General features: G+C 47.8%; 1 protein-coding gene across 1 annotated transcript; it reads left to right on the forward strand.

Annotated features, from left to right (window-relative positions):
- Positions 1 to 7,998: 7,998 nt before the first annotated feature.
- LOC109773799 (uncharacterized) lies at positions 7,999 to 10,943 on the forward strand. Its single transcript, XM_020332516.3, has 3 exons — positions 7,999 to 8,300; positions 8,424 to 9,665; positions 9,847 to 10,943. Exons 1-3 carry the CDS (start codon positions 8,169 to 8,171, stop codon positions 10,468 to 10,470), a joined length of 1,998 nt encoding a protein of 665 aa, XP_020188105.1. The 5' UTR covers positions 7,999 to 8,168; the 3' UTR covers positions 10,471 to 10,943.
- The last annotated feature ends 2,008 nt before the right edge of the window (positions 10,944 to 12,951 follow it).

Genomic DNA, 12,951 nt, shown 5'->3' on the forward strand with positions numbered 1-12,951 from the left:
CATCATTAGTACTATGGATATTCAAAGAGTTCATACTAACAACATTGCAATCATGCTCATCATTCAAAGATTTAGTGCCAAACATTCTAATGCATTCTTCCTCTAGCAATTGAGCACAATTATCAGAATCCTTATTTTCATGAAAGACATTAAAAAGACAAAGCATATGAGGTACCCTCAATTCCATTTTTTCTAGTTTTCTTTTATAAATTAAACTAGTGATAAAACAAGAAACTAAAAGATTCGATTGCAAGATCTAAAGATATACCTTCAAGCACTCACCTCCCTGGCAACGGCGCCAGAAAAGAGCTTGATGTCTACTACACAACCTTCTTGTTGTAGACGTTGTTGGGCCTCCAAGTGCAGAGGTTTGTAGGACAGTAGCAAATTTCCCTCAAGTGGATGACCTAAGGTTTATCAATCCGTGGGAGGCGTAGGATGAAGATGGTCTCTCTCAAGCAACCCTGCAACCAAATAACAAAGAGTCTCTTGTGTCCCCAACACACCCAATACAATGGTAAATTGTATAGGTGCACTAGTTCGGCGAAGAGATGGTGATACAAGTGCAATATGGATGGTAGATATAGGTTTTTGTAATCTGAAAAATATAAAAACAGCAAGGTAGCAAGCGATAAAAGTGAGTGTAAACGGTATTGCAATGCGTTGAAACAAGGCCTAAGGTTCATACTTTCAGTAGTGCAAGTTCTCTCAACAATAATAACATAACTAGATCATATAACTATCCCTCAACATGCAACAAAGAGTCACTCCAAAGTCACTAATAACGGAGAAGAAACGAAGAGATTATTGTAGGGTACGAAACCACCTCAAAGTTATCCTTTCTAATCGATCTATTCAAGAGTCCGTAGTAAAATAACACGAAACTATTCTTTCCGTTCGATCTATCATAGAGTTCATACTAGAATAAAACCTTAAGATACAAATCAACCAAAACCCTAATGTCACCTAGATACTCCAATGTCACCTCAAGTATCCGCGGGCATGATTATACGATATGCATCACACAATCTCAGATTCATCTATTCAAACCAACACAAAGAACTTCAAAGAGTGCCCCAAAGTTTCTACTGGAGAGTCAAGACGAAAACGTGTGCCAACCCCTATGCATAAGTTCACAAGGTCACTGAACCCGCAAGTTGATCACCAAAACATACATCAAGTAGATCACGTGATATCCCATTGTCACCACAGATAAGCACATGCAAGACATACATCAAGTGTTCTCAAATACTTAAAGACTCAATCCGATAAGATAACTTCAAAGGGAAAACTCAATCCATTACAAGAGAGTAGAGGGGGAGAAACATCATAAGATCCAACTATAATAGCAAAGCTCGCGATACATCAAGATCGTATCACCTCAAGAACACGAGAGAGAGAGAGATCAAACACATAGCTACTGGTACATACCCTCCGCCCCGAGGGTGAAGTACTCCCTCCTCGTCATGGAGAGCGCTGGGATGATGGAGATGGCCACCGGTGAGGGTCCCCCCCTCCGGCAGGGTGCCGGAACAGGGTCCCGATTGGTTTTTGGTGGCTACAGAGGCTTGCGGCGGCGGAACTCCCGATCTAGGTTATTTTCTGGAGGTTTCAGTATTTATAGGAATTTTTGTCGTAGGTCTCACATCAAGGAGGTTCCCGAGTCGTCCACGAGGCAGGGGCCCACGCCCAGGGGGGTAGGCGTGCCCTCCACCCTCGTGGACAGCTCGGGACTCTTCTGGCCCAATTCTTTTGCTCCGGAGGCTTATTTTGGTCCATAAAAATCATCAAAAATTGTCACGTCAATTGGACTCCGTTTGGTATTCCTTTTCTGTAAAACTCTAAAACAAGGAAAAAACAGAAACTGGCACTGGCACTGGGCTCTAGGTTAATAGGTTAGTCCCAAAAATCATATAAAATAGCATATAAATGCATATAAAACATCCTAGAAGGATAATATAATAGCATGAATACTTCATAAATTATAGATACGTTGGAGACGTATCAGCCACACACATGCGCCAAGTACCATTTTTCTTAAGCACCGGCACCGGGTTAGCCAACCACTCAGGATGAAAAACTTCAACAATGAACCCAGCTGCCAAGAGCCGGGCCACTTCTTCACCAATGGCCTTACGCCTCTATTCATTGAAGCGACAAAGGAATTGCTTGACCGGTTTAAACTTCGGATCAATATTGAGAGTGTGCTCAGCGATTTCCCTCAGTACACCTGGCATGTTTGAAGGCTTCCATGCAAAGATGTCCCGGTTCTCACGGATGAACTCGATGAGCGCGCTTTCCTATTTTTGATCCAGATTAGCACTGATACTAAACTGTTTAGATGAATCGCTAGGAACAAAATCAACCAGCTTAGTGTCATCTACCAACTTAAATTTCAACAAAGGGTCATGCTCTATGGTTGGCTTCTTCAAAGGCGTCATGTCTCCTGGGTCAACATTGTCTTTGTAAAACTTCAACTCTTCTGTTGCACAAACAGACTCAGCATAAGTAGCATCGCCTCTTCACATTCCAAAGCTATCTTCCGGTTCCCATGTACTGTGATGGTACCCTTGTAACCCGACATCTTGAGCTGCAGATAAACATAACAGGGCCTTGCCATGAACTTAGCATAAGCCGGCCGCCCAAACAAAGTGTGATAAGGGATCTTAATCTTACCCACTGGATATGCCGACTTACCAGGCACCACACCATGAAAAACAGTGTTAGACGGCTTAAGGTCCTTGTCAGTTAAACTCATACGACAAAAAGTTTTGTAGTAAAGGATATTGATACTGCTGCCTCCATCCATGAGCACCTTAGTGAACCTGTAACCTCCAACCTGAGGCGCAACCACCAAAGCTAAATGACCCGGATTATCATCCCGGGGTGGGTGATCCTCACGGCTCCAAATGATAGGATGTTCAGACCATCGCAAGTAACGGGGAATCGCTGGCTCAACTGCGTTCACCGCCCTTTTATGAATCTTCTGGTCATGTTTACACAAGCTCGTAGTGAACACATGATATTGTCCACTATTCAACTGCTTCGGATTACTCTAATAACCAGATTGCTGCTGCTGATTCCCTTGACCGGACTGCTGATTAAAACCACCTTGATTGCCTTGGCCCTGGAAACCAGAGTTTGAGCCGCCACCACCAAAGCCAGGCCCGTGAGAACCGGACCCTGAACCGCCATTCGGGCCATGATTGTTTTGGAAAAAATTGGAATTCCTATACTCCCTCATGATGAAGCAGTCCTTCCACAGATGATTGGCCGGCTTCTTGTGCGTGCCATGCTTTGGACAAGGCTGATTCATCATCGCTTCAATGTTAAACTTTGGCCCTCCAAGCCGGGGCGGCTTTCCCTTCTTACGTTGATTATTGTTCTGCGTATTGGTGCTGGCCACAAAGTCTAAACCGCCCTCAGCCTTGCGCTTACCATTGCCACCGTGACCCACCGTGTTATGCTGCTGTCCCTTCGCACTGCCACTCTTCTTCCCTTTACCCGCCTTCTCTTCATCAGGGTCGGGGTCTTTGGTACTGTCAGAGTCGGCATATTTGACGAGAGCCGCCATGAGCTCCCCCATGTCATTGCAGTGGCATTTAAGCCACCCTGTGTATAACAGCTGAGATTCGGCGCACCCAATTGGTTGTTGACTCGCCCTCACCTTGGACACAAGAATCCAAATCCAGGATCGACATAGACTGCTTGCACGTGTCTTTAAAGTTTTGGATAAAACGAGCTTTCAACTCTGCCCATGATCTAATGGAGTTAGCGGGCAACCCTTTCAACCAAGTACGAGCCGATCCATCCAACATCATGGTGAAATACTTAGCACATGCAGCATCACTAACATCCAGCATCTCCATGGCCATCTCATGGCTCTCAATCCAAGCTTCAGGGGGCTGATCTGCCATGTAATTAGGCACCTTACGAGGACCATTTAAATCCTTAGGCAAACGCTCGTTACGCAGAGCCGGTACTAAACATGGCACACCCAAGGTTCTAGAGGTCACTCCTGCCTCCACCGATGTTGACGGATAAACCGGAGATTGCTGTTGAGCCGCCAACTCAGCCTCCCGACGCGCCCTGCCCTAATCCACCAAAGTCTGAGCATCGACACCACCGCGCGCCGGATCATGCCTACGAGTCTGGTTATGGTGCTGCTCACTGCTTGAAACTGTTGGCGACTCAATGTGCCTGTTGTAACTCCGCCTTGGACGTGGAGTTGAGTGAATCCGTTCACGGCTATACAATAAGCCGCCTGTTGAGCCACGACTGTCTGAAGAAGTTCTCTGGCCCTCCGCGTCTCTATCGCGGCTGGAGACTCGCCCTCAACTTGGAGAGCCACCAATCGTGTCGCCGCAGCGATCATGTTATTGAAAGGGTTAGAATAATGACCCGGTTGTGTCGGAACATGCTGAGGCGGAGTCACATCCAAACGAGGCGGATCCATAGCACGCGGCTGAACCGACGCTCCGGTCACGGGCGCCTCAACCGCCTGGTTCACCACAGGCGGGTCACTGGTCCCTGCCCCAGGCGTGTTGAAGAGATTTCTCGCATTGTAAGCCGGAGGTAAACGACTCTGGTGCCTCCTTCTCATGATGGCATTTGAAGCATTTTGATCCAAGGTGAGCCGGAACGACTCTGCCTGAATCCGTTGTGCCTCAGCGTCCAAAACAGCTCGCTCCGGCTATCCTGGCATTCTCAGCTGCCAGCTCCTCCTTGGCTTGAGCTATCTCATCTCGTAGCTTTGGCACATCCACTTTATGTTGTTCCTGGTTGTCCGGGGTCACCTCCACCCCCATCAAAGTCGCCAAAACCTCCAATAACTCTGTCAAAACTTGAGCCGGCGGGCGTGCAGTGCCGCTAGCACCAGCCGTCGCCGCAGCCGTTGAGCTGGAGGTCATAGCCGTGGCGGTCGTTGAGCCGAGCGTCGGTTGTGTGCCGGCCATGAAAATCACAACCCTGTTCGGCGGCTCGCAGGGGTCCGGAATACTGTCGCCATCGGAGCAGCCCCCAAGTTGGTCGTCTTGCACTTGATACATTGAATTGGTCTCGCCTGTGGACGATTCACCATCAGAGTAGATGGCCGTCTCACCACCAGACACAGATCCTTCCTCAAATTCCGCCCCATGGATGAAACCAACAAAGGCATGCTTCACGGCGGGTTGAACCTGGGCGGGTCATGCACGCTGAGCCGTCTCGATGATGTCGATGCAGGTGTCCGGATCAGGGCCCGGTTCGCCAATCTTGCCGATGAAGACGTGGATTCCGCCGAAGGGGACCCGGTACCCGTACTCAATTGAGCCGGCCTCGGGGCCCCAGCCTGCGTCGTCGATGTAGAGCTTGCCGCGATGACTCTTGGTCATCCGGCCCACAGCATATCCCTTGATCCCTTCGAAGCTTCCCTTCAAGAACTCGCAACCACCGTGCGCTGGCCCCACGGTGGGCGCCAACTGTCGTGGACTTGACACGGCAGATGTCCTAGCGGAAGGACTTAGTCATGGAGCCATAGCAACTAGGTTAGCTTAAAGGGGTTAATGGGGACAAAGGACATAGATAGTTCATACTGGTTCGGCCCCTCGCGGTGGAGGTAAAAGGCCTACTCCAGTTTGGGGTTGTATTGCTTGGGTTTCGATTACCAGGGAGCGAATACGCTTGACCTAGTTCTCGATCTGTTGTTTCTTGTCCCTAAACCGCCGCCGGGTCGTCCCTTTATATACACAGGTTGACGCTCGACGGCTCACGGAGTCCCGACCGGCTCATACACAGCGTGTCCCGCTCGGTGACTAACTACGCTTGCCTTACAAAACAAGTTATACACATATGGCGGTTCATCCTCTTGGGCCTCAAGTCGCCTCTGGGTCTTGGGCCGTCAATGGGCTTGTATGAGCCGCCATCTTCATTGATAAATCGCCAGTGGTATGACCCGACCCCTCCTGGGCGGTTCATACCCAGTAGTTATATCCCCAACATCCATCAACAACACCATGCCTCCTCCCTTCATCCGGCTTGATGCCGGCTTGTAACTTGTCTATAACCTGTATGTGTTTGATTGAGTAGTTGTATTAGTTCTTGAGGATATGGTTGAACGCTATATGATATTTGTTGCGATATAATATTACTTGTTCATGATTCGAGTTAGTAGCCTTCACGAATGTTGAGAGGAGCGCCCACTCACATTTATGCCTTGTGCCATGAAGTATGTTACAATCCTTGTGATGGTTGGGGATATTGGGGTAATTTGAGGTGACAGTAAAAACCTTGGTTCCTCACCTTTGCAAAGGATTGGAGAATTACGGAGAACCCTTAGCGAGGCCACGTCCATGGGGCAACCCTTAATTGTCATTAGTTGTAACCTTGTGGGGGAGACTATGATGGTGGCATGCGTGGCACGAAGTCTACTTCAAGTAGAACGTGTGTTGTACGCGGCTCCGTCCACTTATGCATTTGACCAGTTACTAAAGAATACGATAGTTCATATATGGTAGTGATTCCAGACCCCTCGAGAACGTTTACTACTCAAGCGTCGTCCCTACTAACTTAGTGTCTTATGTTTCTTGTTTTTACCTTCTTGTTAGTAGTTTAGTCAATTGCCCTTTTATCTAGTTTTCCTAGCAACGATAGAGTAGACTATTTCCAAACTCTGGTTTTGGGTGTGTACGTGGCTGCGTGAAAGTGGCAACTTAGTTGCGGGGTTTGTGATGCCTTCCTATCAGCTCCCTGTGGGTTCGACACTCTATTTATCACAACGAAAGTGCTACAACAGCCCTGCGCACTTGCATTTCATGAGTCGTCTACACCACAATTATCCTAGATATAACCAACCTATGTGTAAACCTAAGTACCGGGTTATAAACCGAGGGATAAGGCTCGTAGATGAAACATTCATACACACATGAACTCACGGTAGATCAACATGTACTATGTACTCCCTCGAAATCAATACGATCAAAGGAGGACGCAGGGTATTATCTCTTCAAGAGAGCCCGAAACTGGGTAAAATCATGTGTCTTTGTTACCATCACACAAAGGCTACTCGTTCGGGACCCCCTACACGAGATCTGCTGGGTTTGACTCCATCACCCGCCTCTGCGGCGTCGGCCTCGAGGGTTGCCACGATCTTTGCCTTGCATGGCGGGCACGCGTTGCATCCCCGGCGGACGAGCCGTATGCGCTTACCTCTGACTTAGAGCCCGACGCCGCAGGCAGGACGCGCCACCGAAGTGGTTGTGTCGCAACCCCCGAGTTGGTGCGCTAGACGGACCACACCGCAGCCATTGAGGCCGTGGTCAACCACACCGCATCCGCCGAGGTCGCGGTCACGCGCCTCGAGCCACCAGCCCCGGTGGATCCAAGAGCCATTTGCGCGGATGCAATGGATTCCCGCCGGACCTAGTTCGATCGCGGTGGGGCGGACTCCTCCCGGAGGCGGCGGAGAGTCATGCGGACGACCATCTCCCCCTCGGCTCTGCATGGGACGAGGTCCCAGTCGATGGATCGGGAGAAGGCCGGAAATCGCCGAAACGAAGCTTGGGGGCGGAGTGGAGTGGCTAGGGTACCGCCCGGAATGTGGATGGAGACGAATATATGTTAGGTCGTGGTGGGCCAGTGTTGGCTGGATCCGACATGGCGGACGCGTCTGGGCCTCCCTATATCCGCACATATATGAGCTGTATATGAGGGGTGTTAGTCGGCCCGAGCGTACAATGCTGATATGAGGGGTGCAATTGGGTTGAGATTTTGTGACCGATCACTGACTGAATCATCCGTCCAAACATATTGGGAAACGTTTGAGGAGTCCGGCTGTAGTTATGAAAACAATCGGGCTTACAGGAGAAGGAACCAGGTCAAAACCCAGGAATCCGGCTACAGTTATGGAAACAACCGGGCTTATGGAAGAAGGAACCAGGTCGAAACCCAAAAATTATCTCTTTCAGTTCACCACATGCGGTCCGCGGCGATGGTAAAACACCACACTTGCGTACTGATGGATGGGGGCTACACTACACGCGCAGAGGTAAGAAAACACACACACACACACACCCAGAGTCAGCAATCCCCACACCCCCACTCCTCGCCCAAAATCAAACGCTTCTCCCCTCCAAAACCCCAACGCCTCGCCGTCGCCGGCGTCGCCTCCGCCGCGGGTTCCGCCAGAAGCGATGCCCCGGAAGCTGCGGGCGCGCCGCAAGAGCCACGCCCTCGCCGGAGCCGCCCCTAACACCGACGTCGTCCGTACCCTCTCCGCATGGGTATCCACCCCAGCTCAAACCCTCGCTTCGGTGGCGACACAGGTGACCGGGGAAATGCTCCATCCACTGGATGATCGCTTCTCATCCACTTCTCCGCGCGTGCGATACGCCTTCCTCGGATTCACAGTGGGGACGGGACTGATGATCCTTGCCCCGCTTTTGCAGGGTCGCGACGACGCGGAGAAGCGGCGGGTGGTCGGTGTGGTGGTGGGAAAGGGCTGCTTGAAGCGGTCGTTGGGTGGTGCGAGCGGCGGGGGTTCCGATTCGTCCAAAAAGGTGAGCTTTGTGTTGGAGCCCCAGGTGCGGGTCATGTCACCAGCCGCTGCCAACACAAGGGGGAGGCGGAAGGGCGGGGAGACTGTTCCTGTTCGTGGTGCAGGCGTAGGCGGAGGGAGGCCTCGTCGTCAGACCCGTGTCCAACTTGGTGGTGGTTCTGCTCCAGTGGTAGGGGCACATGCTCCGGTTAGGCGGTCTAAGAGGATTGCCATGAATTTGGGTGCTGGAGTTGAGCAGCTTACTGCTCCGGCTAAAGCAATTGCAGCGGCTCCGGCACCTACTGATTTAGCACCTTCTAACATAGTTGGAAGTAATGCTCCCAAGGCTGAGGAAGAAGATGAGGTAGAAGAAACTGTTGGCAAGACGCGGAACAAGAAGAGAAAGTGCATGGATAGTTCTGTGCATATGGTTCTCAATGCACAAATTGGAGTTCCTCGTAGATGCACAAGGTCGAGCGGCCGGCTACCAGCAGCTCCTCATGTGCTTGAGAAGAGAGGGCGGATGAAGGCAACATATGTTAAGGAACAGACATGTGTTGAGGAGCAATGTGCTGAAGATCAAGACTTAGGTAGAACATTAAATTCTGGATTAATTGCTCTTGAGAGCACGAGAAGTTGCAGCAAGGTGCAAGAAGATGAACTTGCTGCGCAAAGGGCCGCTAAGGAGGAAACATCAGGTAGGGCCACAAGATCAAGCTCAATAGCAGCTGCTATGATGTCTCCCATTGTCGTTGAGTACAAGAGGACAAGGAACACAGAAGATGCACGCTCTGATGGGGAGATGCCTGTAATGGATGCTCCTGTTCTCGGTGGTTTAAGGAGTAGAGCTGGTCAGGGTGACAATGGTGTGGTGGAGGAAAATCACTTTGTCAAGAGAATGGGAAATAGGAGGGGACCCAGTAAACCAACTACTTGCATCAACAGGCATCAACAGCTTGCATCTTCTATAGAGGAAGAATATCAAGAACAAGTTGTTGCTCCCTTTAAGGCCCGTCCACTGAGGCAATCTAGGCGAAACCATTCCGCTGCCAGCGAATTGCTGTCCGCGCACAATGCGGCCAATGACGGCATAGAGGATAATGTGGTGAAGGAAGACGAACATTTGGTGTTACCAAGGAATGGCAGAGCTAAGGTAAGTTAGCTACCAGTGGTGGTGAAATTCCTTCTAATGCTAGCAGTGGCTATAGAACTAAAATTATAGGTAGTTCCGTAGTTGATCCTGTGAAATGATGAGGCATATATCTGTTATTCCTATTTTGCTTTAACAGGGAACGTAACGGCAAGATGGGATTGATCCTTGTTTTGTTTTACAGGATTGTGCTGGTGCAGAGGAGCAAGTGGCCGAGGTGGTAGTGAGAAAAGGATGTTTGAAGCATCCAGGGAGTGATGCGAGCAGTGGCAGCTCCAGTGCTGCCAAAAAGGTGAGATTTGTGTTGGTGGAGCAGGCAGAAGCGGAGACAGTGGGACTCAGGAGGCCCTGGGTAACATGGTCCCCGGTTGTTGCCAAGACAAGGGGTAGGCAGAAGGCCAGGGTGACTCTTGCTGGTGCAAAACCAGGCGGAGGAGGGCATCAGCGGACGAGTGTTGATGGTGATTGTGATGGCGAAGGTGCCGATGCTGGAGATGCAGGTTCAGATGCCCGGTTGAGGTTGTTCAAGACGAATGTGGGGAATTTCGGTGCTGTTGATGGAGTCGAGAAGGTTGTTGGAGCTGCAAGTCGGAATACCACCTCCAAGGCTGATGTGGAAGATGGGGATGTAGAAGCAGTTGATAGGAAGCGAAAGGCCAGCGAGAATGCTGAGGATATAGGGCATGTTTGGTTGATGACTAGCATTGCCACAACTAACCTTAGTCAAATTCTGTCTGCCACAAAAAGTGTGGCAAACAAAATGGCCACCAAAATTGTTGCAAACTTTGGCAAGAAACTGAGTATATGACATGTGGACCATGGTGTAATAAAGCGTTGTAATGGACCAAATAGATGCCTAAGGAACTGCGGCATGACTAAGATACGGTGTGCCAATGTTAGTCTACATACCAAGCATGCCCATATTTGTTAGTGCTCAAGTTAGAGTTCCTCTCGTAGAAGCAAGAGGTTGAGTATTCTCTTGTCGCCGGCCTCTTTCCTGTGGTCTCTGTCGTTAGGAAGAAAGAGAGGGCAGATAAAGGCAGGAATGGGCAGACGGTGTGAAGCAACAAAATGTGTTCGAGGAGTAACCTGTAGGATTTCTGTAGAATTCTAAGATATGGACTGGGTTTTGGGTGATCTGAAACCCATTAAGATGTTTATAATCTGTGAACTCTTTTGGTGATTTCAGTTCAGGGCAAATGTTGTAGCCTCTCGGACTAAATTTATGAATGCACTGGTGATGCACTAACTAGTGTGATATCTCTCCAAGATTCATGAGTATTCTCTTGGTGATTTCAGGGTTGATGACTAAATCTTTTAACTGCATTTTCCATATGTGTTGATTTCACATAAGCCCTCTCGAAAATGCATCACCCGTTTCTTCCATTAGTTTTTGTGGTTTATCCCATGCAGTTAAAAAATTGCACTTCTATAGATCATTGCTTATTTAGCATCTCATGTTGACATGGAAATGACATCCTAGCATTATGCATAGTTCTTTATGATTCCAGAATCTCTACTCATGTTGTGACCAACAGAATTCTAGCTTGCTTTATTATTGACATATCAAGTACTCCCTCCGTTTTTATTTAGTCCACGTATTAGCTCTGGTCAAAGTCAAGCTTTGTAAACTTTGACAAAGTTTATAAACAAAAATATGAACATTTACAATAACAAATCAATACCATTAGATTTATTATTGAATGCACTTTCACATCATATAAATTTGTTATGGTAAATGTTTATATTGTCTTCTATAAACTTGGTCAAACTTTACGAAGTTTGACTTCAGTCAACTCTAATATGCAGAGTAAATAAAAAAGCAGGGAGTAATAAATGCTCTCGAATTTGGTTTTCTAACACTACTTTTCGTACCATTTCAAGTTAATTTTTTGTATTGATGGGATCTATATGCATGGTGACTTTTGGAGCTGTAAACTACATATTTTCTTGATCAACTTTCTGAATGTCTGGTTACAGTTTTTGGAGCTTCAAGTCCATAGCTATAATGTAATAGGTTAGATTAGTTGCAGCAACTCAAGGCGAATATGATGATGGTTTGGTAGAGTATATTATAGATGGTGCGTTCACACAATATTCATCATCGACGCTTGACAGAGGCAGATCCCACCGCTAACCTCAGCAGCAATAGTTGCAACCAAACATGGGCTGAACGCGAACGGGACAGCCTGACAGCACGCACAGTACCCCCACCGCGTGGCGGAAGATCTCCGCAACTGCTACGACGACATCTACTCCAACCTCCTCTCCAGCAGCAAGGTGAGACAACCTCCTCCCTATCTCTTTCTCCTTTTTTACATCATTGTCTATTTTTTTTTTCCATTTTTTCATCAGCGTTCGATTAGTTCTATAGTGGATCCTTGTTGGTGTATGCATTCTTCGTGATGCATGATCAATTTTCTGTTGATGATCGGTGTATGATTGTGATATCATGTACAGATTGAGTCTATATATTATCTATTGTTTGTGTACTTGGAAGAGGGGTTCCGTTAAGAAATGCTTGGGCTTTATTTAGCTTTAATCATGTACTTGCTCTTTCCGTAGGACTTAAGACTGGCCCTTTTTGTTCTGTGCGGCCCTGTGTTGTTGCCCTGTTAGCCTGTGCTAATCACGTAGCGCACTGCGATTCCCATTTTCATAGGAATTCGCAGAAAAATAAAAATTAGGCGATCATATCGATGTTGTGCATTTGTAAGGAGTGTGGATCTAGTATCAAAGTTCAGAGAAATGCTGACTGCTGGTTCATACCACTTATTTGGTGTATCTTGTTGCTTATTATCTATGGGTGATATTTGCTAACCTTTATGCTTTATTACAGGGGTTCATGAGCATATTCAGTTAGTCGAACGAAAGAAGGATTAAGGTACTCAAAGATGTCAGTGGCATTCTCAAGCCATGGAAGTAACTGTTCTTGCCAAGCTCAGTCTAGGATGTTAGTGTTAGTTTACAGTTATACATGGGAAAATGTTTTATCTTTTCAAATTAGCCAAATCTCGTGCGCAGTTTACACAGTTTAACAATTTAACATTAATCAAGGCACCATTTACGCGAGAGCTATATCTTCCAATTGCTATTAATGTAGTTATCTTTACTCTTATATTTGAATATCTGAAAAAAGCACAACCTTGGTATTGTTCTTTTGAGCTATTAATTGAATTAAACTGCTTATGTCAGGTTGACACTTCTTCTCGAACCTCACCCTTATGCAAGCACTGATTGGGAAGCCTGATAAAAATCTCAAGGTTACATTTTTTGTTCAAGACTAATA

This window comes from Aegilops tauschii, chromosome 5 (genome assembly GCF_002575655.3).
Source record: "Aegilops tauschii subsp. strangulata cultivar AL8/78 chromosome 5, Aet v6.0, whole genome shotgun sequence".
Taxonomy (NCBI): domain Eukaryota; kingdom Viridiplantae; phylum Streptophyta; class Magnoliopsida; order Poales; family Poaceae; genus Aegilops; species Aegilops tauschii.